Genomic DNA, 26,469 nt, shown 5'->3' on the forward strand with positions numbered 1-26,469 from the left:
GCAGCTCTGCAGACCAACAAGGAGTGCAGCACTGAGAGCTTTGCTTTCTGCCTTCCCAGGTCAGCACACCCGAACCTCTGGCTGAGCACTGGTCCAGTCGCTCCTCATCGAACAGCCCCGGAGTGGAGAATCAGGACAAGGGGCTCAGGGCTGGCCCCTACTGCTTACCCACTTGCCTTCTTCCCCAAGGGTTTGCCTGCTTCGCCCAGCCACAACAGACCCTTCCCATTTAGCACCAAAAGTCACAATTTGCTTTACTGGTAAGTGAAGTGCAATGGTTTTGCCAGGGACTGATTCTGGTAGGATTCTGCCCATCACTAAATGCCCAAACCCTGCTCCCAAAGCGTACTCACCTCAGTGAGGGAGCTTGGTTCCTGTCTAGGAAGGATTAAAAATCCCTCTGTACAGAGGGGCTGCTGAGTTTCCCCCATATCATTTTTCCCAGGCTGGCTCCAAAGACTCCACAGGCAATGCAGTGATCACCACCCAAAGCACAGCTTTGTCCTGACAGCACCACCATGAACTCTAGCTCAAACCACCTTGCCACCATGGAAGCAGGCAGTCTCTAAAGACAGAAGTGAGTCTAACCAGAGAAATGATGGGAACGGTGTCTGGCTGGGGACAGCTGGTTGCTATCCCCCTCCTCAGCAGGGGGAGCATCAGTGCTGAACTGTCCCTTGGCTCCCCACTCCAGTGGTCATGTCCTGGAGACACAGAAATGACAAACAAACCCATTTAAATGACTCTGGAGTGATGGAGGAGGACTGCAGACCTGTCCCTGTGGCTTGAGCCCCAGCGGAGGGGAGGGATTGGCATTGCTTTCATTGTCTGCACAGTATAATGCAAAGGCTTTGCAAGGTACCAGTCTTCCCCATGAATTAAAATGGAGAGGAGTCTGTAGGCATGTTCTTTCGGCACTAACGAGATGACTTGGAGCCCGTCAGGTGCAGCAGTCTGAAGCCCCCACCACCGTGTCCCATGTGGACACCCTCCCACCAGGCTGATGGGCCAGAAGCCCACGACTCTGTCGGGATTTGGGAGCAGCTGATGCAGAGCTGGAATCCATGATATGACTACTGCACCTCCCTTGGGGAAACCATCGAGGAAACACCGACCCTGAGATCCCATTTGGCCACGGTGTCACAGAGGCGTTAAACCTTGCCAAGACGGCAGCGTTGCCATGTCAGGAAGAGCAGCAGGCGTCTGTAGACCACGGGTTCCTCTGAGGTCACCCTGGTGGTCTTCTGCTTTGTCCTGGGCTCGGAGTCGGGTTTCCACCCACACCCCGGAGGGGCCCAAGGCCTTTGGTACCTTTGCCATGAGTCCCCAGCAGTGGGATGAGCTCTTGGCCCAGGCCTACCAGCTGCCCAAGCCTTGCACATTCTTCTCAGGGCACATACCCGGCCCGTGCTCTGCTCACCCCCTCCATGCCTTATCTTTAAAGAGATTTTATTTTTGGAGATTCCTTCTGCAGTTCCTTCTGTTCGCCCTAGTTTCTCTCCCTCTTTGAAGATGTTCCAGCAGGGTCCATCAAAGGCCGAGCAGATCTGTAGAAAGGGAAATGTGGAATGGTCACTCTGGCAGCTGCTGAAATGCACTTCCTGTGGGTTTGGGTGTTTTCAGAGCTGTCCTTTGTGATGTGGCTTTCAGGGTGGTAGGAAGCTCATCCTCACATTGCTGGCCATTGCAGAGCCGTGCCCTGCTCAGACAGGTGCAAAGCAGCATCCTCTGCAGGGCGGCGGGGTGGAACCCCATCAGCACAGTGAGGAGCCCACAGCTTTATCTGGAGCAGAGAGGATTTGCTTTAGGCTATCAGCCTGCTTGGCCAGCCCACAGCTTCCACAGCCATCTTCAGCACTGCGGGCATCTCTCCAGCCATTGAGGCTCCCCTGTTTTTCCTTCTGTAGCTCTCTGCTTGACACATTGGCATCCTGTGAGATGACAGATGAGGATGGGGCTCCTCAGCTGTGCCCCTGAAAGCTGGATAAGTGTCTCCCCACGGTCACCACCAGCACCCAACTGTTGACTGTTCTGCAGTCAGATCTTTGCTGGACCCAGAGATCCATGGGCTGCTGGGGGACTCAGCCGTTCCCAGGTGATCCCCCTGCTGCTCCCTGACCCCATGGGAGGAATGCTTCCCGTTAGCAGTCTCTGATAAGAGGCAGGAAGGAGAATTACTCTCCGTGTTGGGCAGTTTGTTAGAAGTTTTCACACTTAACATATCACCGCTATCAGCTCCCTGAAATGCACAGGAGAGGAGTGCAAAGGCGGCTGTTTAGATAAAGACAATCTGCAGAAGGGCTATTTTGGGCATATTTCCATCCAGCGGGAATGTCTGCGCACAGGAGGGGCTGACAGCCCAGCACTGCCATCCGACAGCATCCCTCCAGTCAGCCTGGGGCTGCAAGGCTCCCTCCAAAGCAAATGCCTGCTCAGCAAAGCACTTCTTCACCAAAAAGCCTTTGGGAACAGATGTGAAGTTGCTGCTGCTCGCTGTGGCAAAAGACGTGGGCAGCAAGAGGGCCTGAGCACTGTGCTTCCAGTGCACACAAGAAATGAATACCCAAAATGATTATCAGGACTGAGAATGTATCTGGAAGAAACACGACTTGATCAGTCAGGCCAGAATTTGCAAGCAGAGTTCTGGGAAGTTCCCATTCAGACACGGACAGCAAGATCACCTGGAGGTGGGGAGAACTGGAGGGTTTTATTTGTTCACTGTGATTTTCCCAGCTCTGAGGTTCTAGGGACCTGCACGGCCTCTGAAAGACCCAGCATCTATTTAGCAGCAGGAGTTGTACAGAATGCTGCAAACATCACAGGAGGGGGTGAGCTGACTTCAGTGAAGATGCTTGAAGTTTTGGCAATGAATTTCAAAAAGAGAGAAAAGAGCCTCTTGCCCCAGTCATCTGAACATTTAATAACACCTCAACTTCAGCTGGCTGCAAGGACAGGTCCTGGCACACAGCAGCTGTTAGAAATCAGGTCCACGAGCTGCCTTAGTCGTGATTTGCAACACATTTCTGCGCACTGTGGGACAGGACACATGCTGAGCCCACAGCACCCAGCTGCTCAGCCCTTGCTCTCTCCACTCCTCACACATCTTCATTGCTCCATGGGGAAGCTCCATCAGAGCCGTGCTGAGGAGACAGCTGATAGAATTAAGCGTGCTGCACTGAGATGTGCTGCATGGCCTCAGCATTTGTTTCCCTGGCTTTGCAGAAGCTGTGGCTCTGCTCTCCTAGCCCATCAGCCCAGTTTTCTGCTTGCTGCATGCTCAGGCACTGCTTAGTTCTTTCCCCCCTTACTGTGCTTGGTCAGCAAGCCCCTTGCTTGATCCAACTCAGCTCATCTTATGATAAGGGATGTTTGTGCTCAACACAAAGTGGCAACAACTACAGGAGTTTCTCATGGGACCTGGTAGGCTTGGCTCTTCCTTAAGACTGGCTGCCATCTGGAAGGGAGTGATATTCCTGCATGTCCCCGTGCTGTGGCAGACCTCCCTACATCAGTGTGGCCCATTAGATGGTCACAGCAAGAAAGTGGCTCACTCCAGGCTGCCAAGCAGGCTGTGACCTGGTGAAAGCAGAAGGAGATTGTGGCGACCAGGCACAACTTCTCCTTCTTGGCCAAGGAAGCAGATCCTTCACATCTGCTGGTGTCCCAGACCCACACAAAAGGATGTGGCAGGGTCTCGCCCAGTCCTGTGTTGAGAACATACACTCACAGCATCTTGGCTGAGTCACGGAAGACCCAGAAATGTCTGGTGGTACCTCTCAGCTTCTGCTCTGCATCCACAGCATTTTGAGGGGCTGCTGCTCTCCCCCACAGTTGGTGCACGCTGCTCCATCCAGGGATCCAAGCTGAGCATTTAATTCTCCAGATTGGTGTGTATGCCCAATTCCAGGTTTCCAGTCTGGATGCACCCTGTTAGGGCAGCAGCTTGCAGAAAGCAGCTTTCCCTTACAAGTCCCCTGGGACCAGGAAAGTCCTGTCCCCACGGCCTTTTGGACTTTAGGGCTACCCTGAGCAACCTGGTGCAGCAGCAGAGTTGGACACAGCCTGAACTGTCACCTGTTTGTTGGCTGCTGAGTGAAATAAACCTCCCAAAAAGCACCGCAGAGGGCAGATCCTGGTGCTGCAGGGACCACAGGTCAATGGGTCCACTAAGAAAGAGTGGTGAGGCATTGGCACAGGCTGCCCAGGGAAGCGGTGGAGTCACTGTAGCTGGAGGTTTTCAAGAAAATGGTAGATGTGGCACCTGGGGACACGGTTTGGAGGGTGTGGTGATGGTGGATTGGTTAGATTAGATCTTAGTGGTCTTTTCCAACCTTGGTGATTCCATGATTCTATTCCACAATCCTATACGTGGCCAGTGTGGTGGCTGCTGGCGAGCCATGGAAAAGGCGATGAGCATCAGGGGCCGTGGTCCAGGACAGGCTGCTGGGAGGCATGTGTGCACATCCCCATCCTGGAGCTTGTGCTCCACTCTGGGAAGTGACAGCACAGCCAACCTCAGGTGGAAGGTGATGGTTTGGTTTTCTGGGTCCCACTGGTTCACCCGGTTCAGTGCTATTTCTGCCTCGCTCCATGGCTGCTCCATGGCACAGAAAGGCCTGGTGGAAGAGCTAAGGAAGTGCAATTACTTTGGGGAAGAAATGACACTACTCACTTATAAATAACTCGGGTTTCATTGATCTTTTAGATGCTCCCTTGGCAGAGAGTCCAATGTCATCGCTCCAGTCATGCAGACAATACTTGGGTATTGTTTTATTCTCAGTTACAGGGAAAAGGACAGCACCAGCTGCCTGGCTAAAGATAGCCCATGAGAGCACCCCTCAATTGTTCTGCACTTCAAACAATAGGCACACGTGTGGAGGGTTTAAGATTGCTGGCCTTAGCAGAGCATTTCACATTGAAATGCAGCCTCGGAAACAATAGATTTCTTTCATGCCCTTGCTCAAGCTGGTATTCCTATGACGGAGAAGCCAGGGTGCAGGAGCTCTGCCTTGTTTTCCTCCAGCAGGATGGGCCAGCGAGGGGGCTGGACTCTCTGGGGAGCCCTGTGAGCTCCATCCACAAAAATAGCCCTATTGTTCTGCCTCTATTTGGCTGGTGTGGAACATCACATCATCCTCTCCGCTCGCAGAGTCAAACCAGTGGCTCTCTTACTACTCCATTGCAAAATGCGTTTCAGCACCGGCATGCAAACATCTCAAGATACAACGGCGTTGGCCCAAACCCCATGAATTGGTTTTTCTCTGCAGCTGGAACTGCAGCAAGGCAGAACGAGGGGATTTTTTTTTAACGGGGTACCAGGGGAAGCGAGCACAGAGGATGAGCCCTGCTTGGAAGGCAGCAGCTCGGTGAGCACCAGCAGCTGCATCGTATCAAATGCCTGCATACCTCGGCAGCACGGCCGGCTCATGGCCGCCCGCTCCCTGCCCACCCTGCAGTGCTTGCCTCCCAAGCACCTGGGCACGCTGCGGGCATCACAGGCTCGGTATGGGGCTGCTGGGGATGGACCCTCCTCTGAGGGGAACAAGAAAAGCAGCATTGGCTCAGAACCATTTATACCCTCAAGCTGATTTGTATTGAGTTTCACTTGTCTGATCCCTGGGCAGCCTTTGAGAGCAGACACAGCACCCCAGAGCCATGAAGCTCATCTTGGAAGGCTCTGATAAAGCCAGAGGAGAGGTTTACAAACACAAAGCGCTTTTCTTTTAAACTTTGCAGGGCTCTATTTTTAGCTAATAAAGATAACATCCCAGTTGCTGTTGTTCATCTTTTGTTGCATGGAACATGCCAAATACTTACCATGTCTGCCATGTTTTTTTTATCATTTAACCTTCTCCAAGCTGCACTGCGGCTCCCTCGCGCTGCAGCAGAGATTATGGGCTATCTGCATGTGCTCTTCATAGCATGGCTTAGGTTGGTTTGGACTTAAAGATCATCTAGTTCCAGCCCCCTGCCACAGGCAGGGCTGCCAACCACCAGATCAGGCTGCCCAGGATCACATCCAACCTGGCTCTGCATGCCTCCAGAGATGGGGCATCCACAACCTCCTGGGCAACTCATTCTGGATCCGCCCTGTGTTAGTTAGGATAGATCTCATTCTCCAGACTGAATTTGGAAAAAGGGAACAGAAGGCAAGGCAGAGCTCCCTACAAAAAGAGCTTTGCCAACCTGAGCAGGCTGTGTTCATTCTGGGCGCTGTGAAGACAGGGCAGCACCTTTCCCGACTCTCCTGAAATGAAACTGGACTGCGTTTTGCAGTGCTTTGATTAGGAACTGCAGCCTGCCACGTCCTTCCTTTACTCTCACAGCAAGCAGGGAGCAGAACAGACTCTGGGCCCTGCCAGGAGAACTGAGCGGACAACGCTACTGCCTGCATGCACCCAACATGTCCTGCACCCATCCCGTCCTATAGCCCACATATCCTACGCCCAGTGCTTCCCCCCGCCGTGCCCTACACCCAGCACGTCCTATACCCAACGCATCCTACACACAGTGCATCTTAAGCCCAACAAGTCCTACACCCAGCGTGCCCCACACCCACCACGTCCGGCACCCAACGCGCACCCACAGTCGACACCAGCCGGACCCAAAGACACTGCTTCGGCCCGCCCCCCCCCAACCAAGCACGCATGCGTGCCCTAAGCCCCGCCCTCCTCCCTGGCTTCTTTGTTCCACGCTGATAGGTCGGTGGCGCTGCCAATCGGCTGGCTTTTAGGGGCAGGGCCAGACTATTGTCCAATCGCCATGAAGAAGGCGGGGCAGCCCGGGAGCGCAGGAAGCAGGTACGGGTTGGGGTGTGCGGTGTGCGGGCTGTAGGGGGCTGTGGGGGGTGTGGGGTGCAAGGGGCATGGTGTACAAGGGGGGACTGGGATGCTATGGGGTTCAGGGGCCTGGAGGGCTATAGGGGGCTGTGGGACGTAGGGTGGCTGTGGTGTTCAGGGGTTTATGGGGGCTCTGGGGTGCAGAGAGGCCATGGGGTGAAGAGAGGCAGTGGGGGACTGAAGGGACATGAAATGTAAGGGGGGTTGTGGGATGCGGGGTGCCTGTAGGGTGCAGAAAGGTTGTAGGCGACGGTGGGGGGTGTGGGTTGCAGGGGGCTAGAGGGGCTGGATGCAAGTTACGGGGTTCAGAGGCTGTCAGCCAAGGCATGGTGCCCATGGGGAGATGTGGGGTGCTGGGTACCACCAGTGGGGCCATGGCAGGCTCTGCCACTCCTCACCCCCATCGTGGGCTGCTCAGTGGCTGTGAGTGACCCCGTGGTGCCGCAGCATGGCAGGGCCGTGGGACGTGGTGCTGCGGGATGAGGCAGCCCTGAGGCAGGCAGCAGTGGTGGCGGTGGATGCGGCGCTGCTGGAGGGCGTGCTGATGCGCACCGAAGCTGAGCCCAACGCCTCCGAGGTAAGTGTAGTCCCCCATGGCCCCACAGAGCCGCACAGCCCCGCACCAAGGCACTGCTGTTGTGCCCCTGCAGGTGGTGAGCTATGCACCCTTCACACTGCTGCCCTCGGCCGTGCCCCGTGCCCTGTTTGAGCAGGCCTATGCTGTACAGCGGGACTTCAACCTGCTGGTGGATGCCATCAGCCGGGACAAGGGGTTCCTGGAGCGCACCCTGGCCAGGTAATGTGTTGCAGGTTGCATTTAGTGGAATACAGAATTGTGGATTCGTTGAAGGAAGTCATTAAGGTTGGTAAACGCCTCAAAGATTGTCTAGTCCAACCATCAACCACCATGCCCACCAACCCACATTTCTCAGTGCCACATCTTCACACCTGCAGAACAGTCACTCCACCACCTCCCTGGGCAGCTGTGCCACTGCATCCTTGCTCTTTCAGAGAAGATATTTCTCCTAATATCCAGCCTAAATGTTAAGTAGGAATCATGTATCATCTCTGCAGGAATTCTCTTCTTTCCTGGCTTTTTGTCCTAATGTTCATTTCCATCAAGTCTCTGCAATTTGAGGTCTCCCTGGGCCAGCAGTTGTCTGCTGGCAGTGACTTCTACCTCACCGGTACCTGAGCTTTGTGGCTTCTCAAGTCACTGGCACTGAGGCTGTGAATTCAAGTAGCTGGAGGCTTCCTCAAGTCCTGCCTGTGGCAGCCTGCTTTGGTCTTGTCTGCACTTGTTGGCAGCTGGCTGCTTGTTGCCGAAGCCTTAAGTTGCCTTATGTTGTGTCATGGGAAGTTCAGGTTGGAGATAGGAGAAGTTTTTTCTCAGAAAGAACAGTTATGCATTGAAACAAAGAGGAGTTGGTACAGTCACTGTCCCTGGAGGTGTCCAAGGAATGTGGAGGTATGGCACTGACATGGGTAGTGAGCATGGTGGGATGGGTTGGGGTTGGAGTGGATGATCTTAGAGGTCTTTTGCAACCTTAGTGATTCTGTGTAGAGCTGAGCACTGCAGCACACAAAACTCAGACATCCAGCAGGACAGGCATCTGGTGCAGCCCTGAGCTGTGTGTGCAGGCATGGGGATGCCTCTGGGTCCTTCCCTGTACCTGCAGAACTCTGTCATGTTCTTTTGCTTTTGCTCCGTGCTGTCTCTGCCCCACATCCCCACGCACTGCACCAGGAATATCCCCAGCAGAGATTCTTAGTGCCTCTGTAGTGTTGTGAGAGGACTGACCTGGTCCTGCTGTCCCTCCAGCACCATCAAGGTGGATGACTTCACGGCACGGCTCTTCAGGATCCACCAGCAGGTTCTAGAGGAAGGGCTGGCACAGGTAGGCTGCAGCAGGGTGGGTGGGCTGCCACAGGTCCCAGCCCTCTGTGGGTGCAGCTGGGGAGAGGTGCATGGAGCCCCTCAGATGGCTGTGGGGTCGCTGCTGAGCAGTGTTGTACAGAGCCAAGGCCATTCACAGCAAGGAGCCCAAGGAGCTGGGAGGGAAGGGAATAAGGACAGCTGACTTCAACTGGCTAAAGGGATATTCCATGTCATATGACATCATGTGGAGGGAGTTTTCAAGGGAGTGGGAGTTCATTTCATTCTCATTCACTTGCTGGAGGCTAGCTGGGCATCAGTCGGGGGATGCTGAGCAATTGTTTGTTCATCACTTGTTATATACATTATATGTAGTCATAGTTATGCTTTTCCTTGTTCTCTTAGTAGATGGTTTTATCTCAACCCACGAGTCCCGTTTTGCTTTGATTCTCTCCCCTATCGCACTGGGAATGGAGCGAGCGGCTGCGTGGTGCTGAGCCACCTGCTGGGGGATGCGGGGCCGCACCTCACTCCCTCCCCTCCGCCTCAGTCTGTGTTTCTAGGCATCAACCGCTCTGACTACATGTTTGACTGCGGGGCAGCCAGCCCACCAGCGCTGAAGCAGATTGAGATCAACACCATCGCTGCCAGCTTCGGTGGCCTCGCCTCCCGCACCGCTGCCGTGCACGGGTATGGAGCAGCTGCGGCCCAGCCTGTGCCCCAGCACAGAGCCGTGGTGCCTGGGGCCGGGTCTGGAGCCGCTCCTGTCGTGCAGGCGGGTGCTCAGAGTGCTGGGGAAGCCTGAGGAGGCGGCGAGGTTGCTGCCCAATGACCCTGCGCAGGGGCTGGCCATGGGCATCGCCAAGGCCTGGGAGCTGTACGGCTCACCGAGGTGAGTGCTGCCAGCTCCTGCAGCTGCACATACTTAGTTTACAGCTGTAGTTCTCAGACAGTGCTGTTGGTTTAATGACCCTGATAGGGCCCAGCCTCTTCCTGCCTTTCCCCTTTGTGTGTGTGCCCAGCACATGGTGGTGTCACAGGGCCGGTCCTGCTCTCTGTGCCAGGCCACAGAACTGCTGCAGGAGGCTCACGGGAGCTGTGCAGGCAGCCTGGATCACAGAGATCAGCAGTGGGTGAGGCTGGTGTGTGATCTCTTGAGTTAATGGTGCCCTGTGTGTCTCTTGCAGTGCCGTGGTGATGTTCCTGGTGGAGAAGGCCCAAAGGAATATTTTTGATCAGCGATGCGTGGAAAACAAGCTTTGGGACAGGTAAAGCAGAGTCTGCTTCTCAGTTGGCCACTTGTGCAAGGTTAAAGTTAAAACATATCACGGGTTCCTGGCCTGTTGGAGGGCATGCTGTGGTGTGCAGCGGGACTGTCCTTACCTTGGACTTCTCCCTGAGGTCTCTCAGCTTTCCTTTGCCAGCATCCTGCTCCAGCAGCACCAAAGCCATTGCTCTCCAGGAGTGGTTCCTTGCCAGTTCCTTGATGTACCCATGGGTCCTCAGAGCTGCTCCAGGGTGGCTTTGCTGCAGGCCGAGGCAATAAGGAGCAGAGCAGGGATACCAGTGGTCCTGTTTGCTTTCTAACTCAGGATTGGGCAGAGGGTCTTCAGTAAAAGCTTAATTATTGAAGCTTCAGCCCCACTGGGAAGGGCTCTACAGATCTGTGGGGCTCTGGAGAAAGTGAGGTCAGAGGAGGCTGAGCCCCAGGACTGAGCATGGTTGGGGGAAGAGCCACGGCTCCACTGGGGACTTTGCAGGGCCACAGTGCCACTGTGTGGGGAGGGACGACAGAGCTGAAGGGAGGAGGTTCCCCAGGAAGCACTGGCTGGAAAGTCAGCAGTGAGTCTGTCCTGCATGAGATGACAGAGCAGAATGATCACTGGCTTCTTAGAAAAGCTTTAGGAAGGGCAAAGTGAGTGTGGAAGAATGCGGGGTGTTCAGCACGCGCTGCTTCCTGCAGCGTTTGAGCTGGGTGCTGGAAATGGAGCTGTTCTGTGAGCTGTGCCTGCCTCTTGTGACCGCCCTGCTCCTCCTGCAGGAACATTCGGGTCATCAGGAGGCGGTTCCAGGACGTGTATGAGCAGGGCTCCCTGGATGACTCCCGCAGGCTCTATGTGTGAGTAGGAGCAAGGTGCGCGCTCTGGCTCTGCGCTGGGCACACAGCTCTCAGCTGAAGTTGCTGGAATGGTTTTGAGTGTAAATAGTGGCTTTCTGGGAGTGCAGGTCTCTTCTGTGCCTCAGGCTGCTGCTGCTTCCCGTAGGGATTATGATTGTTTTCATGATGGTGGGACTTTGCATACACACGTCAAGTCTTTTGCAGCTAGAAGCCCTATTTCTCTCTCCCAAACCACAGCCTCTGTGCTCTACAGGGTCCTTTCTTCCTCCATGCACATCTGCAGCACACCCAGGCTGTTTCTGAGGTTTGCACTGACACATTTCCTGTTGACCCTTCACTTGATGCTTTGCCTGGGTCTGAGTTACCCGTGCTGGAGGAGGAAGCACCGCGCCTGTGATGGGCACTGAGCATGCTCTGTGTCTCACCCACGCAGGGAGCTGATGCCAAGTGTGATGTTTGTCCTATCTCCAGGCTAACATGCTTGGAGCTGCACGAGCCCAGAGGAAGCTGTGGTTGCATGCCAATGTTTTTTCTGTTGTTAGGCAGATTTTTTCCATGCTTTGACCTTTGGGGCATCCTCCACGTTTAATTAATGAATGCACTTGTCAGCGCCAGGCGGTTAAGGGAAAAGTATTGCAGTGCTTCCTCTGGAGCATCTTCCCCTTTCCATGAGTGCTGTCACATGGCAGTGGCCGTGCTGGGCTGCGTGGCTGAGGTTGGGGTGCATGGTACCATGATGCTGGCAGCTGTGCCCTGCCCTGAATCACCCTCAGATAAGGATCCTGTTCCCTCCCAGCCATAAGAATGTGAGGCTGCTGAACAATGAGCTCCTCACCTCCCTCTGGGCTGGGTGCCTGACTTATGGAGGCTGTGCTTAGAGCAGGGCTTCCCATATCCCCTCCCTTCTTGAGGAGCTCAGGAGGCGAAGCAGAAAGGGCAAACCCTATCACAGAAAGGGCAAACCCCATCACACACTGCCTGTCTGGGCCTGTCAGCCCTACGTGCTGGGCTTTGCGTGGAGGAGCTGCTGGCTCTGATGGCTGCTGCTTTCTGTTCCAGGGACGGCCAGGAGGTAGCAGTGGTGTACTACAGAGAGGGCTACGTGCCGAGCAACTACGATCAGCAGGTCAGCACCCACTGCTTGCTCCTAGAAGCTGTGGCAGGGGTTTGGAACATCCCATGGTCCTGTCCTGGGTGGGGTTAGTTCTGCCTGGGTGGTGTTGGGATGCTGCCTGTCCCCACTGCTCGTGTGGCGCTCCTGTAGTATGGAAAGCAGGTGGCTTCTTTCTGCAACCACCATTCCTGTGGGCAGCTCCTGTCTGCAGCACTGAATCGCTGCTGAGCAGTGCAGGTTAATGCAGATTAGCACATACTTAAAGGCTTGAACTACAAACCTTTTCCTGCCCTCAGTTATGCGTTAGGACTGCTAGTAGCAGGTGAGAACAATACAGAACAGCTCTTGGCTGCTGTCTGGAAAGCAGCAGGGCACAGGGGGAGGTGGCAGAGCAGCCTGGTGTGCAGCTCCCAGGGGCTGTGGCAGATCCGTGGGTGCAGCTCTGCTGGGATCAGAGTGCTGTCCCCATCCCGGCAGGCGGGGATCTCACAGGGAGGGCTAAGCAGAAACAAGAGGAGGAAGCCTGGCTGTGCTGATGGGCTGATTGCTCTCCCCCTGTCTCAGAACTGGGAGGCACGGCTGCTGCTGGAGAGGTCGCGGGCAGTGAAGTGCCCTGACATTGCCACGCAGCTGGCTGGCACCAAGAAGGTGCAGCAAGAGCTGAGCCGCCCAGGGATGCTGGAGAAGCTGCTGCCTGGCCACGCTGAGGCTGTCAAACGCATCAGAGCAACATTTGCTGGGCTGTACTCGCTGGATATGGTGAGTGGGATTGGAATGAGGGTGAAGAAGAGACACGTGCTTGGCCTGCATGATGTAATTCCTTGGTTCAGAAACATCAGTATGTTTTGCTGGCCTCGGGCCCCTGGTAGTCATGCTCAGAGAGGACTCTGGAGGAGCTCCTGCTCCTTGCTGATCCTTTGCTACTGTCTTTCTTCCAGGGTGAAGAGGGTGACCGGATTGCTGCCACAGCTATCGCCAGCCCTGAGCGGTTTGTGCTGAAACCACAGCGAGAAGGAGGAGGTACGAGCTGGAGTGGGTTCCCCTGGGTTTTGGTGTGGTTCACGCTGTCCAGTGTCATGTGTCCTGTGATGGCTTCTGGTCCTCATCAGAGGGGTGAGAGGCAGGGTGGAGTGGCTTTGTGCCCACAGGGATGTATCACAGCGGGGAGGGAGCGCTGCTCCTGCTGAGCTCCAGGTTCCACCCTCAGGGAACAACCTGTATGGTGAGGAGCTCAAGCAGGTCCTGGAGAAGATCAAAGACAGCCCTGAGAGAACCTCCTACATCCTGATGGACAAGATTGAGCCGCAGCCAGCAGTGAATTATTTGCTGAGGGCACACAGTCCCCTAAAGGCCTCCAAGTGCATCTCAGAGCTTGGTATTTTTGGTGTCTATGTCAGGTGAGTATCATGCAGTATGGGGTGGTTCCTATCCCTGCTCCTCTCTCAGAGGAACATCTCAGCAGCAGGGCAGATGTTCCAGGATGGAGGGACAGGGACAGCTGGTTTTGGGTGGGATATGTAACCAGCAGCAGCTTTCCAAACCCCAAAGTTGGGGTGTTCCATTCCCAGTTGCTGGAGGAACCTCCCAGCATCTACACACAGCCTCACTCAGAAAGAGCTGAAGGTGGAAGAGGTCGTGCTCAACCCTAAGTAGCTGCTGCTTTTGTTTAAAGCCCTTTATAAGAGGATCCACAGAAACACTTCCATAGCTTATAGATTGAAGCCCTCCTACAACTTTTGGCAACAACTGCACTCTGGCAGCATTCACAGCCCAGCATTGCTCCCTTGCAGAGCCTTCCAGCCACCATAGCCCAGCCAAAGAAGGGCTGCATCGCCAGGAGGAGCTTAGATTGTCGCAGATGGGAGAAATGCTGTGGGCTTCCTGCTCCACCATGCTTCCCCTCTGCCTTCTCTTTGCAGGCAGGGCACAGAGCTGGTGCTGAATGAGGCTGCTGGGCACCTGTTGCGGACGAAGGCAGTGGAGCACGCAGACGGTGGGGTGGCAGCCGGGGTGGCAGTGCTGGACACCCCCTACCTGGTGTGAGCTCCTCGTGCAGTGCCCACAGGGCTGGGCTGCCACAGGGCTGCTTCCCTCAGGGTGCACCTAGTGAGGTGGGAAGGGCTGGAGACAGCCAAAGGTTTTGCACTGGTTTGAAATGTGCTCTTGGAGGCTGCTGCAGCACTGGAGGGGACCCTGCTCAGTGCCAGTCCCAGTTTTGTTAACGTTCCTATGCACGTGGACAGCTACCATGCTGCAGCTTCCCCAAGCCTCCATCACTGTCAGTGCATTCTCTTGGCTTCACCGTGGGACCAGCACTGAGGGATGACAAGATGCGTCTCCCCCGGGTTTCCTGAATCAATGGGAAGAGCAGTGGGTGCTCCTGCTCACGGGCCATGTCTGCAGTGCACCCCCCTTCCACTCCAGCCCTGCTCAGCTGAGTAACTCCAGGTGTGACACAAAGTGCCCCTTCCTGGAATTGCCCTGGTGAAGCACCTAGGCAGCCTGAGCTCCGCTGCTCCGTGACTGCAGCGAGGCCTTATGCCTGTGTTTCTGATAGCCCTGCTGGCTGTGCCTACAGCCTGCAGTCCAGGTGCCTCAATCAAGCACTGATCTGCCACTGCGCAGTGGTTTTGTTCTGTGGCTGATTCCACAATCCGTGGCTGGTGTTCAGCTGGGGGGCTTGATTACCCCACCAGAGATTAAAACATACGCTGCATCTAAACAAGGCTCTGGGGTCAGTTTTGTCTGAGAATAGCTGTGCAAAGAGGGACACATATCTTAAATTGTACCTGGAGTGGGGGTAGCATGATGGATGTTTTGCATGAGCCAGCCTGAGTGCAAGCTCTGGGGGTATGCCCTTGGCTGAGCTCTGTCCCTCGCTTCAGGTGAAGCTGTCAGGGCTGCTGGCTGCTCTGGGCTCTGCTCAAACTCCATCTTATAGACAGAGCTGGGGTCACATTCTCCTTTACACATTTGCTTGCTGCTCTGACACCAGGGGAGCTGGTTCTGCTCAACTTGGTCCCTGCAAAGCCAAATTTATCTGACAAGCTGTGGTGGCAGCTGAGAGCTCACTGTAGCCCCTCAGTATCCTCCCCTCCTCCAAGCTTGGCTCCTGGTCCAGGTATGGCTTTTGGGCAGCTGCACACCTGTGCATGGACTTTTCTTGGTCAACCTGGCAGCTTCTGCTCTGTTCAGCTAAGTCTGTTCAGCAGCATTGGAGATGTGTCCTGCGCTGCAGCCCAGCATCAGCAGCCAATGCTGAGCTGCAGGTGTGAGGCACAACGCCCTCCAGGAGGAAGCAGTCTGGTCTTAGTCCTTGGGTGTGCTTTTGGTTGGAGCAGTGAGCAGGGAGAACGCAAGGTTAGGTGCAGCCATGAGGAACAGGATGTGAGCACTGGAGCAGAGCTCTGAGCTCCTGGAGGCAGCATGTGCTGCTTTCTCCCTGGTGCTGCTCCTGCATCCATCCTGCACATTGACGACACGTGGGTGTCACACATCTGGTGCTTTCCATCCACCTTGGTGGAATGATGTTGGCTGCGGACCAGGAGAAAAATAAAGCACAGGCTCTGGTGCTGGAGCTTCTGCCCTCTGCCCAGTGTAGGGGCAGCACAGACTGAGCCACAGCCTTGGGAAAAGAGAAAAGCATCAGCTGACACCACTGCAGCCACATAAGCACCATCAGTGCTCAACCACAACACAGGGATCAGTGTCTGTCCCACGCCACTTGTGGCTTCCAGAGCAGCTCCTGGTTACGGCACAGAGGTCTCCCCCTGGACTCCACACCAGACAAACATTTACAATGTACCTACCCCTACACATGCTCTGAACCTGTTTCTGTTTTGTTTTCTTGAATTTTTATTCCATTTTGCATAGAGTTTTAGCTGTCTCCAGCCAAACTTACACAACAAGTAGTAACAGAGGAGGAGAACAGATGTAGGAACTCACGTTAAAGAAGTGGCACAATCCTGTGGAAGGGAGCAGTGGGTGGTATATGGGACACAGGCATGACTGAGGTTGTAGGTCACAGATACCATACTGGTGAGAGCAGCAGGCAAGAAATGAGACTTGGGCAGCAGCTCTGCAGAGCACCTGCAACACCTGCCCTGGGCCTTGGAAGAGTTACCTCCTCCTTCCCAGCCAGCCAAACACCAGCTCAGTTTAAGGGTAAAGCCTGTTGCAGCAAGATTTAAAGCTCGTTTGTCCTTTGGTTTAAGTGTAGAAATCAAACAGCTCAGGTGTGATTTCAATACAGACATTACAAGGAGGTATCCTTCCCAGCTCAATCCAGGGCTGATGTTCAATGTAATTAACTTGATGAGGAAATGTTGGCTTTGGTAGCACCCTCATGGTGTTCAGACTTGGGCTGGAGTTATTGTTTTCTCTCATCATCATAAGGTCATGCCAGATTTAAGCAGAAGTAACACACGTTTGATTGGTTTGCAGTGGGAAAGATGCCTCTGCAGTGCTCTGTACCAAAGAGCTCTAAAAAATCCAGCTAAAGCACAGAGCTCCCAAGCCTTACCTCATTCTCTTTCAGGTATGGGACCTAAGCTAAAAAACAGTGGATGCAAGACTAAAATTCAGTTGTGCTTAGGATGTGAGAGTGCTTTTAAGTTTTCCCATAGCTCTGAGTAGAAAAGGAAGGTTACTCAGCATGTAGACAGTGGTAGATGAGCATCCCATGCCTGCCTGCACTGAGTAACTCCAGTACCACTTCCCCTACAATCTGCCCCCAGCTCCTTCCCACTAAGGGAACCAACTAAGGACACCAGGGTCCCTCAACTACATAAAGTGAATCAACACCCCCTTCCCCCCCAAGAGAAAACAATAAAAACCAAGATCGAGGTGATGAAAACAGAGGAGCACAGGTCACAAGTCCCTGCATAAATGAGGCCAAACCTCAGGTGTGTGATACCCATCTCCGATGTGACGTGCACGCTCCTCCAAGGCATGAACATGCTGGCAAGACGCAGCCTCTCCAGGGTCAGCCTTCCTTCATCTCTTAACATTTGTACATTCAATTTCAACAGGTGAAGGTTTCTTTCCCAAGGCAGACAGTGGATACTTGAGGGACCTGCTCATTAGGACACTGCTGCTACAGTTCTGTTCAGCAGGCAGAAGTCATGCTGCTACAGTTTGGTGTCGCATCTGTTGTTGAAAAGCTGGTTTATAATGCCTGGGTTTACCAAGGTGGAGATGTCCCCCAGATCTCTGTCATTTTGGGCAATCTTCCTTAGTATCCGCCTGGTGATCTTTCCTGTAAGGACAACCATGCAAGGAAAGCAGGACTTAGGATCTCTTCAGCATCCCTAGCAAAAGTCAGTGCCCAGACCGACAGCATCCCATATGCCCTAGGGATGCTCCCTGGGGATTTGGCTGCTCCCAGATAAACAATTCAGGGATAATTCCTTTCCACTGGCAGGAACTGGTTGGTCCTCCCCAGCTGGGAGCCTTACCTGAACGGGTTTTGGGCAGGCTGGGAGCATTCTGGATGTAATCAGGCGTTGCTATCGGTCCGATTTTTTCCCTGACTGCAAAATAAAAAAAAAAATAATCTTCATTAGAGATATAAGAAGATCTTGCACATATTTTTCTGGCAGGACTACTGAGTTCAGGCACGCAGAGCCCAGCTCCCAGGGCAGCCTGGTGCTCACACAGTGTGTGGTTCAGCACATCTTCCCAAAGGCAGCTGCACTCCAGTTCTCATTTTCTCTATTTCCAAGAGACCTCAATAATCTCTGTACCAATCACTGTTACCATTTTGATGGAGCAAGAATCGATTCCCTAATGTGTTCCTGCAGAGAAGAAAGTCCCATGGCAGGTCAGTCCCTGCTCTGCCAGCGCCTGCTGGCTGCAGGAGACAGGTTTGCAAACGTTCCCTTCTGCCTCCCAAAGTAACCAAACAGTTCTCAAATCAACCAGGAAGAGCCACAGGAACCATGCCCACCACTGCAAACAAAAGCTACCCAAGTTGTCCCTGCAATTGCCAGCTCCCAAGAGGTAGAGACGGCATCACATGAGCAGCCAAAGGCCAGGAGAACTAATTTTAGTCTTTGCCAGCCGTGTTCTCTAATCAGAGGGGGCACCTTGATGCAGTTGTCCATGCTGCATTCCCCAGACTACATGCACCCTCATTTAAGCACCCGAGCCCTTAACCCCTCCACCCCCTGCAGCAGCCTCCAACCTGTTTGGCTGTTACTACCTTGTTTTTTCAGCTCATCTGCCAGGTCCTTGGTGAATTCATGGCCATCTTTCAGGGTCACGAAGCAGTAGAGGCACTCGCCTTTCAGGGGATGTGGGTGGCTGACCACAGCGGCCTCAGAGACGGCTGCATGCCCAAGCAGAGCTGACTCCACTTCTGCAGTGCTCAACAAGTGGCCTGGAAACAGAGGCAGCGCATTGCAGAGCTGCGCGGAGGCCTGCAGCCCCCCAGCAGCCAGGAGGAAGAGGTCAGGAAGTGTAAAAAGCCCTGAGCTGTATGTTTGAGAGGACTGCTTTCACTCGCTTCTCTCTCCAGCTGTTTTCTCAAGCCCATTTTAGCAGTTCAGTGGTGTGGGCTGCCCCACAGGGCTGCCAGGCATCACTCACATGAGCTCAGGCTGCAGGGTGAGGCTACCTCCCCTGGCTGTTTTCCTTCCCACCTTTAGGTTTCTTTCTTCGACAGGTCTGTGAATTGTTCACAGACACAGGATTACACAAATCACAGGCTGAGGAGTTGGATTTGGTAAGAGGAGAGCTGGCCACAAGGTCAGCTGAGGAGGAACAGGCTGGACCTGCGCTGCTCCAGGTCATTGTTGTGGAGATACGAAACGGAGCTTCCCAACACAAGGCTGGGGCACAACTCACTTTTGTATACTTCCTGCACCCACACTCTGTTATTCTGGGACTGCTGTCACAGAAAACCACAGGAAGGTGACCAACTCCCAAAACAATCAGTTGGTGAGGATGTAGCTTGTCTGATGAATGGATCTAGTTTGGTGCAGGTAAAAAAGTACAGCAGCATCTCAAAGCCAGTAATGAGTACCTGCAGGCTACAACTCCAGGAGAGGACAGAGAACCTCCATCTCTGGGGGCAAAGCACTGAGCAGCTTGATCCAGCTTTTATGTTAACCCTACCTGGAGCTACATGTTGGATTAAAGACTGCAAGGTCTTGCCCAGCCTGGATGTCTGTGCTTCAACACAAAGCATGTATGTTGGCTGAGGATCTGCTTTAAGATACTGCAGAAGGCTCCTTCCCTCCAGTGTACTGCTACTGGAGGAATTAATTCAGAATCACAAAGTCACAGGCAGGTCTGATTTGGATATAAACCTGATCCAGCAATTAGATCCATCTAGAGGACAGGCTGCTGGGCAGTCTCACGTACAGAGAAATGCTCTCCATAAAAGCAAAGAGGCTCTTTTAACCAGCATCAGGAAGCACGCTGGCTCCCACTGAAGACAAAAAAAAAGCTGTTCTTACCAGAAACATTCAGCATGTCATCAATTCGCCCTGTGATCCAGTAATAACCATCTTTATCTCTCCTGCAACCTAAAAATAGCCAGAAATGACAGCATGAAGAAGCAGTGCCAGCTCTTGGAGCAACTGATAAGGGATCCTGAGGCCAGGACTGTGCAAGATTTTAATTGCTGTCCCCAAGCCTCTGCACCCACACACTGCCCAGACAGCCTTACCATCACCTGTCACGTAGTACCCAGGGAACTTCTTGAAGTACGTGGTTTCAAACTGCTGGTGGTTTCCATACAGTGTGCGCATTATCCCTGGCCAGGGCTGCTTAAACACCTACAGTGAAAAATGCAGACCTGAGTCAGTGGTCAACAGTTAACCGAGTGGCCTCTGCTGTTCGTCAGCATTTCTAAATCACCTCCATGGACCCACAGTACTGCTGGGCAGCTAGAGCACTTCCTACACTGTTCCAGGACTTGCCAGCTCAGCATAACCCTTTTGTAGCTCCTGGGACATGGAAAGAACAACTTTACTCTGAAGAACTCATCCAAGGCTCAAGGTATCTATCAAATACCTGCTTTCTGCCTCCCCCAGTTCAGGATCCTATAAACTGTTTATTCTGCTAGTGGAAGGAAAGTAGCTCAGTGTTTGCAGTGCTGTGCAATGAGGGAGATGCTGCAGAGGTGGCCGTAAGAAATGGCACTCAGACAGCTACTGCCTCATGCTACTGAGAAAGCCCCTCCACTCCCTCCTGCCATGCTCATGCATGCAAGTGCCTTTATGGATCATTTAACAGCTTGTTCATGGCACAAAATTCACAGTGAGTTACAGCAGTAAAGAGAGCTCCTGCCACCCAAGGGATCCAGTGTAAGCAGAGATGTGCATACGCTACCCAGAACGTCCTGGAGCTCGTGGGGAACAGACAAGGGTAGGGTGAGGAAGATCAGCCCCTCTTTACCAAGTAGCCTTCTGCTTCTCCTTCCAGCTCTTCCCCCGACTCGTTCACGATGGCAGGGACCACACCAAAGAAGGGGAACGTCTGCCATGGGCACCAGACAGCAAGGAGACATGATGAGCTGAGGCATTCAAACTTTGCACAGAGGGATGGGGAGCCCTCCCTGTCAGGGCAACAGCAATACTCACAGCAGAGCCTGGTTTCATGGGGGTGGCGGCAGGAAGAGGTGTAAGCATGTGGCCACCCTGAGAACAGAGGCAAAAGGAATGAGATTAATGATGCCAGCCTGTGGGGAAGGGTACAGCAGAGGAGAGGGTGTCCATGTTTGGGCACAAAGCTTTGAAACTGCAGGAGATGACAAAGAGAGGGAGAACAGGGTTCGGAGCAGACCTTCTCAGGAACTCTTCTGAGAAGGTCTTCCCATGGCGCCTGTTTGAGGCCCTGGGAGAGAAGGGGAACCAACACTTGCAGGCTACATGAGATGCTGGGAAAAGCTCCTAGACAAGGAGAACAACTGGTTCCAATAGCACCAAAGAAACATGATGGGAAACTTGCAAAGACACCACGCTGCCTGCTGGGAGCACAAAGAAAAAGAAGTCCAGAGACACCCAGCTGAGGACTCACCGTCTCTGTCTGCCAGAATGTGTCCACAATGGGACACCTCTCCTCTCCCACCACACGGTAGTACCACAGCCAGGCTTCAGGGTTGATGGGCTCCCCAACGGTCCCCAGCACCTTCAGAGACTTCCGGCTGTGCCTGCAGAGAGGAGGGGGCTCACAGGGGCTCAGCAGGCCGCAGAGAAAAGCAGCTGTGAGCCTGTGGCACTGCAGAGCCTGCAGGAATCCCCAGGCCTCTCAAATATATTTGGAGTTTCAACGATTCAGTCCCTTCTCAGCTCTCTGTCACAGGGGAAGAAGGGAAGCCCCCGTGGTTTTGTTGCCTCCTGCTCCAAGCTCCCACTTGGCTCTGCTCCTTCCCTTCTTTGGGCCAAGCTGCAGCACAGGGGGGCCCCTCTGCCCGACACCCCTCTGTGAGCCCTGAGTGGGGGAGCAGGGGAGAACCTGCAGTCTCAAAGCTTAGCTGCAGCTCACAGTGAAAAAGAACAACCTGCTCTGGGGTGCCACATCGAAGGCAGTGAAGGGGTGCAAATCGCTGGGTTGAAGGCCAAAAATCCTGTTTTGTTCAGACAACATGGTGGGATACTGCTGCTCAGAGAGGAAGGTGTGCTGGTGCCAGGGACCCCCGTGCTCCTGGGGACTGACTCACTTTTTTACGAGCTCCTCCCCATACTTCATCAGCAGCCGGATGGCTGTGGGTGCCGTGTAGAACTTGGTCACCTTGTACTTGTCAATGATACTCCACATTCGCCCAGCGTCCGGGTAGGTGGGGATACCTTCAAACTGAGTGGGAGACAGGGCAGTGACACAGCTGTTCCTCAGTGCCACCTCCCCAAAACGACCTGCAGCCCTTCCTCAAGCAAGAGCCGAGAGCAGCTGTACCCCTGTGTGATCTTAGAGGCGTGCCAGGGGCATCACGCAGTGAAACCAGTTCAGGACCCTTCTTACTTCTTCCTCAGGATGGATTTTGCACCCTCTCACCCCAAGTGTCCTAGCAAACGTCCCCTAAAACACCCTAGCAGGGAGGACACTTGAGTGGCTATCAGAGTGACGCAGTCCCACCAGCCCAAGTGACACTGCCCTCGTAGCATAGGGTAATGCCACACCACGCTGTGGAGACCCACAGCCGACAGCACTAAGAACCCTAAAGAGGATTCTCCCTGGATGACATATTTTCCTGCTTGCTCTATCACATGGGAATTTTGGACCCAAGGCTCTGGTTCCTGATGTGTATACAAGTTACAGCCATACACTGTCAAGCGAGATACAGGTACAGGAATTAAATGCAGGTTGTCAAATTAGTGCCAGCAGCAACAACTTTACTGCCTGGCTTCCAGTCCAGCTTTCACATTAGCTTGCAGTTGTCCTGATGCCTGTTTACACAAGGCTGGCACTTCTAAGAGAAAAAAATGTGAGCATTTGAAAAACAAATTACCTGCAAGTTATACACACAGCCTGGCCATCCCGCTGCCACTATGGAGTAACCCACATCTCTTTGGGGAATACCATCCTTCCTCACAAACCACAGCATGCTACAATACGGCATGGACAGTACAATGCGGCCTCGTACAAGGGAGAAAAGCAAATCCTGATGTGCTCCTCACAGAGCAAAGCACCACCATGCCTAACTTCTTAGAGGACAGGCACCCAGTGGCCATCGAGCACTTACTAATACACTAGTTGCCCCATTTGCCAAGGGTCCGTAAGTGATGTAGGAATGGCCTGTTATCCATCCAATGTCAGCTGTGCACCAATAGATGTCTTCAGGCTGGTAGTCAAAGACATACTTAAATGAAGTGGCAGCATAAAGCATGTATCCACCCACTGTATGCAGCACACCCTGGAAAGAGAAGGCACAGAACCATCAGGTCATGTTCCCACCAAGGCCCCCATCTCCCTGGCCAAGCTGAGAATCACTGTTTCATCGAGATTAAACAGCAGCTGAGCACAACACAAACACAGCCCCTCCTGCAAGGCAGCAGGATCTCCCTCCTCCCATCACTGGGGGGTTGCTCTGGCTCAGCCCATCCCCACAGGGCAGCAGGCTATGTAGAAAACGTACCTTGGGTTTTCCAGTTGAGCCACTTGTGTAGAGGATGAAGAGTTCATCCTCTGAGTCGCACCACTCAGGCTCACACTCCGTGCTGGCGCCGCTCATTAGATCTTGCCACCACACATCCATGTGTGGATCCCAGGGGATCTGAGAAAAGCCCAACATTAGGAACAGGCCCTCCACAAAGGCATGGAGAGGGGACAAGTGGCTGCAGCCCCAACCCTGTCACCCCTCTTGGCCTATCCAGCCAGTTACTCATGGCACAGCTTCTGCCCAGAACTGGAAATCATGCATCAGAGCTGCAACTCTCAGTCAAGATGTTCCTGCAAGACCTGAAGCAGATTTTCCAGACCACTGGCAACACCAACAAACCCCTCTCAGAAGCAGCCGTGGCTGCTCTGCCCTTTCATAGAAAACAGGACCCCTCCTGGCTCTGTGAGCTGCCACTGAGCTGCAAACAACCAAGCCAGAAGCCTTGGCACAGCCACACATCCTCCATCACAGCCACACTGCAGGGTCTTGTTATCATGGGGGTCACAAGACCAAAAGGAACACATCAGGCTTCTTGTCCCTGAAGACCCAAAAATCTGTTATATCCAATTTTAAGACAACTATCTTGATAAGAAGTGGCTGCTCCAATGCTGAACCAGCCAGCACTGACTGCCCATCAAGGGTGCCAAGGCTATGACAGGGCTACCAGCACCCATGGAGGCCTGAGAGCTGCGCTGGCCGCTATCATCTCCAGAATGCACAGCTCAGTGCAAGAACCAGTTCCACGCAATCTTTTCTCCTCTCCATGAAGGAGCCTGGGAACAGCTGAGCTCTTCAGACTGACAGCACACCTCCACTGCCCACACCTCCACAAAGCCAGGCATGCTGATCCCCAGCCTTGCAGCATGTGGAGGGCTCACCAGGGGCACATCAGCTGGAAGAACAAGGGCGCACTGTGCAGCACAGTCTGTGCATTGTCCCCAAGCTGTCACCCAGGCTCCAGCAGTCACTTGTACAAGAATTTCTTGTTAGCAAACAGAACTGGAAGGTGCCTTTGGTCCAAGAAGAGATGTAGAGATGTAAACACCTCAGCAAAGCAGGATGGAAACATCAGCATAGGATCTTCTGGTCCTGGTGGAACTCCGTGGCTGAGCAGACATAGCAGCTGCTCCTAGCACTCACCAAGGCAGGGAACCTCTTCCACAGAGTGGATCCCAACAGCTCACAGCTGAGGGCTATACAGAGCAGCCCAAGGGCAGCAGATGTACCCCAGAATTCTCTCAGCTGGAGCACACCCATGCACAGAGCAGCCACGGGGTGGCAGTGATGTACTGCAGCCCTGAGATGTGCATGGGCCGTTTGGAGGCGCTGGGATTCTGCTGCACACAGCTCTCGTACACGGTGCAGAAACGCCAGCTCCTCTGCCCCTTCACTGACAGCACTGCACAGTTGAGCCCATTTTGAAAGCTCTCACACAACCCCGCGGCACCCGGAGAGAATTTCCATAAGTGAGGCACATCAGCAAGCTCTCAGCAAGGCACCACACTGAACACATCCATGCTCAGCTCATACCAGCCTACCTGCTGCCTTCTGGCATCTCTCCTCCAAGGATCACTACGTGTTAGCACCAAACTTCCTCTGTTCCACCTCAGACCCATGAATGGCACACAGCCCTCAGTGCCAGACCAGTACACACAACAGGGCATGCTGCCTCTGTCCTACACAGTTACACTACCCGGTTAGAAAGGAAGGAGACCTAGAGCTGAAGGACGCAGCAGAGACAGAGGTGCCTGTGGTCTCTGAGAGCTGGACAGCTTGATCCAGGGAGGTCTGAGAGCTTGATGTAACTCTGGAATGTAGGATGGGAGCTAGCACACACCTGCCCATCACTGAACATCACACTCGGGTTGGCAGCAAGGCCATGGGGCAGCTGATGCCAAGGGATCATCTGAATCTCAAAAAGTCACACAGTGATGCTGACTAATAAAAGCCCAGTATGCAAACCCTGGCTCTTGTGGTGCTCTAGCAGAGGATACGTGCTGGCTGGCCTGTGTTCAGTTTACACAAGCACTGTAACTGCAGCTCCTCAGTCAAGTGAGCAAAGCCCTGGCGCTGGGTTGGGCTGTGGGGCTGCAGGCTTCCTGGCCCTGCACACCTCTGCACCTGGGGAGCTGCCTGTGGTTCCTGCTGGCCCCGTGATGATGGAAAGCACACTGTGAGTACTGCCTGTAGAGGTGAAACATCATCCTGATGCTGCCACCAAGTCCTACTGGTTCTGAGTTTCATCTTGCAAGCACACTCACATGCATCCAGGTGTATTCACAGAAGCCAATCTGTTTCCAGCAGCAAAGCTGGCGTTGCTGACCCCAGGCTGTGCTCAGCAGCCATCCTGCCACCACCAGAACAGAGAGGTCTGGACTGCTCCTTTGTGAAGAGGAAGCAGAAGGCAGCCAGGCAGTCACAGCACACACACATCTCCTCACCCTCTGATTCTGGAGGTCATCATAGACACTGCAGGATCCCAACCACACTTGCTGCCCTTGTGCTGCTGGGCAAATGGCTCCACACAGTGTCTGCAGCCAAGCAGATGTGGCACCTATTGCTAACATGCAGCTGCTGGTCACACAGTTAGCAGGGCACGCGTGGCCGTGCAGAGTTTGTGCGGTTAGAAAGGGCTGGAGGGGAGAACAGAGGGGAAGTGTCAAGAAGAGAAAGACAGCACTGTGCGTAAATACCTTGGGATGGAGTCTCTGTGAGCTTTCAGTCTTTTTTTCCTGTTAAAAATCCACAAAGAAGGTGTGAAAGTTGAGAAGAGGAGGATCCACACCAGGCTTAGAAAGGCAAGGAGTCCCATGTTGACCTGGCAGGCTGGAGTTCTGATCCAGGGCCCAGGCCAGGAGATGCTCTCTGAGCACAGCTGTGGCCCAGTTTGCCTTCTCTAGGGGCCCAACACCTCTGGGCAGGTCTCAGAGCCCCTCCTGCACACGGCCAGCTGGGTACAACAGCATAGACCAGGACAAGCTCACCAACCGCCCGACAGTGTTACAAAAGCCAACAGAGCAGCAATGAACTCAAAGGGGAAAGCAATCCTTAATAAAGTGTCCAAACAAGAGCCAAAGGGTAAGAGGCAGCCCCACTCCATCTCTGCCTGAATGGCTGCTCAAGAGCCTCACATCCCCAGCAATCAGCATAGGGATAGGCTTCTCCATGGCATCTCATCCAGGAAACGCAGCACAGAAATGCTGCCCAGCTTCACTTTTCACACTCCCTGCAGCTCCCCACTGCAGGTAAGAGACAGGCAAAGGAACTCAATGTGGCAAACGCTGCACAACACCCCTTATCATTAACACAGCTGAACAAGCAAAGGTAACCTAAAGACACAGTCTGCTGCTAGGGACTTGCACCAAGCACCTTTCTGAAAGCAGAGTCCAAAGCTCTGTCAAACACAACCCCAAAACA

At 53.8% G+C, this 26,469-nt stretch overlaps 2 protein-coding genes across 5 annotated transcripts in view; one reads left to right on the forward strand and one right to left on the reverse strand.

Moving 5' to 3' along the window:
- Positions 1-6,728: 6,728 nt before the first annotated feature.
- GSS (glutathione synthetase) lies at positions 6,729-14,763 on the forward strand. 2 transcript variants are annotated; one of them, XM_048963327.1, is made up of 13 exons: positions 6,729-6,800; positions 7,258-7,416; positions 7,490-7,635; positions 8,662-8,737; positions 9,266-9,405; positions 9,491-9,607; positions 9,903-9,983; positions 10,757-10,834; positions 11,894-11,960; positions 12,513-12,707; positions 12,887-12,968; positions 13,156-13,345; positions 13,868-14,763. In XM_048963327.1, the coding sequence occupies exons 2-13, from the start codon at positions 7,288-7,290 to the stop codon at positions 13,989-13,991; spliced, it is 1,425 nt and encodes a 474-aa protein (XP_048819284.1). In that variant the 5' UTR covers positions 6,729-6,800; positions 7,258-7,287; the 3' UTR covers positions 13,992-14,763. The 2 variants fall into 2 exon arrangements, with proteins under 2 accessions (XP_048819284.1, XP_048819283.1); XM_048963326.1 differs by having other exon boundaries at positions 7,287-7,416.
- A 994-nt stretch (positions 14,764-15,757) lies between these two features.
- ACSS2 (acyl-CoA synthetase short chain family member 2) overlaps positions 15,758-26,469 on the reverse strand; it is a 31,011-nt gene continuing 20,299 nt past the window's right edge. The window contains exons 8-19 of one of the 3 annotated variants that reach the window (XM_048963324.1): positions 25,746-25,784; positions 23,029-23,166; positions 22,636-22,806; positions 21,616-21,749; positions 20,973-21,105; positions 20,537-20,593; positions 20,352-20,432; positions 19,627-19,729; positions 19,409-19,477; positions 18,151-18,327; positions 17,405-17,479; positions 15,758-17,205 (exon numbers count right to left, since the gene is read on the reverse strand). In XM_048963324.1, coding sequence (XP_048819281.1) covers positions 17,078-17,205; positions 17,405-17,479; positions 18,151-18,327; positions 19,409-19,477; positions 19,627-19,729; positions 20,352-20,432; positions 20,537-20,593; positions 20,973-21,105; positions 21,616-21,749; positions 22,636-22,806; positions 23,029-23,166; positions 25,746-25,784 — 1,305 coding nt within the window. In that variant the 3' untranslated portion in view covers positions 15,758-17,077. Of the gene's footprint in view, positions 17,206-17,404; positions 17,480-18,150; positions 18,328-19,408; positions 19,478-19,620; positions 19,730-20,351; positions 20,433-20,536; positions 20,594-20,972; positions 21,106-21,615; positions 21,750-22,635; positions 22,807-23,028; positions 23,167-25,745; positions 25,785-26,469 lie in introns of all 3 variants that reach the window. The other 2 variants (XM_048963323.1, XM_048963325.1) reach the window with 2 other exon arrangements.

Source organism: Lagopus muta, chromosome 16, assembly GCF_023343835.1.
Source record: "Lagopus muta isolate bLagMut1 chromosome 16, bLagMut1 primary, whole genome shotgun sequence".
Taxonomy (NCBI): Eukaryota; Metazoa; Chordata; class Aves; order Galliformes; family Phasianidae; genus Lagopus; species Lagopus muta.

What these genes read in the sequence shown, in the direction of transcription:
- GSS (XM_048963326.1), top strand. Translation starts at nt 6,763, where the DNA reads ATGAAGAAGGCGGGGCAGCCCGGGAGCGCAGGAAGCAG. An exon ending in GAGCTGTACGGCTCACCGAG is followed by an intron (nt 9,608 to 9,902) that starts GTGAGTGCTGCC and finishes TGTCTCTTGCAG; the next exon opens with TGCCGTGGTGATGTTCCTGG. An exon ending in GGCTGTACTCGCTGGATATG is followed by an intron (nt 12,708 to 12,886) that starts GTGAGTGGGATT and finishes TCTTTCTTCCAG; the next exon opens with GGTGAAGAGGGTGACCGGAT.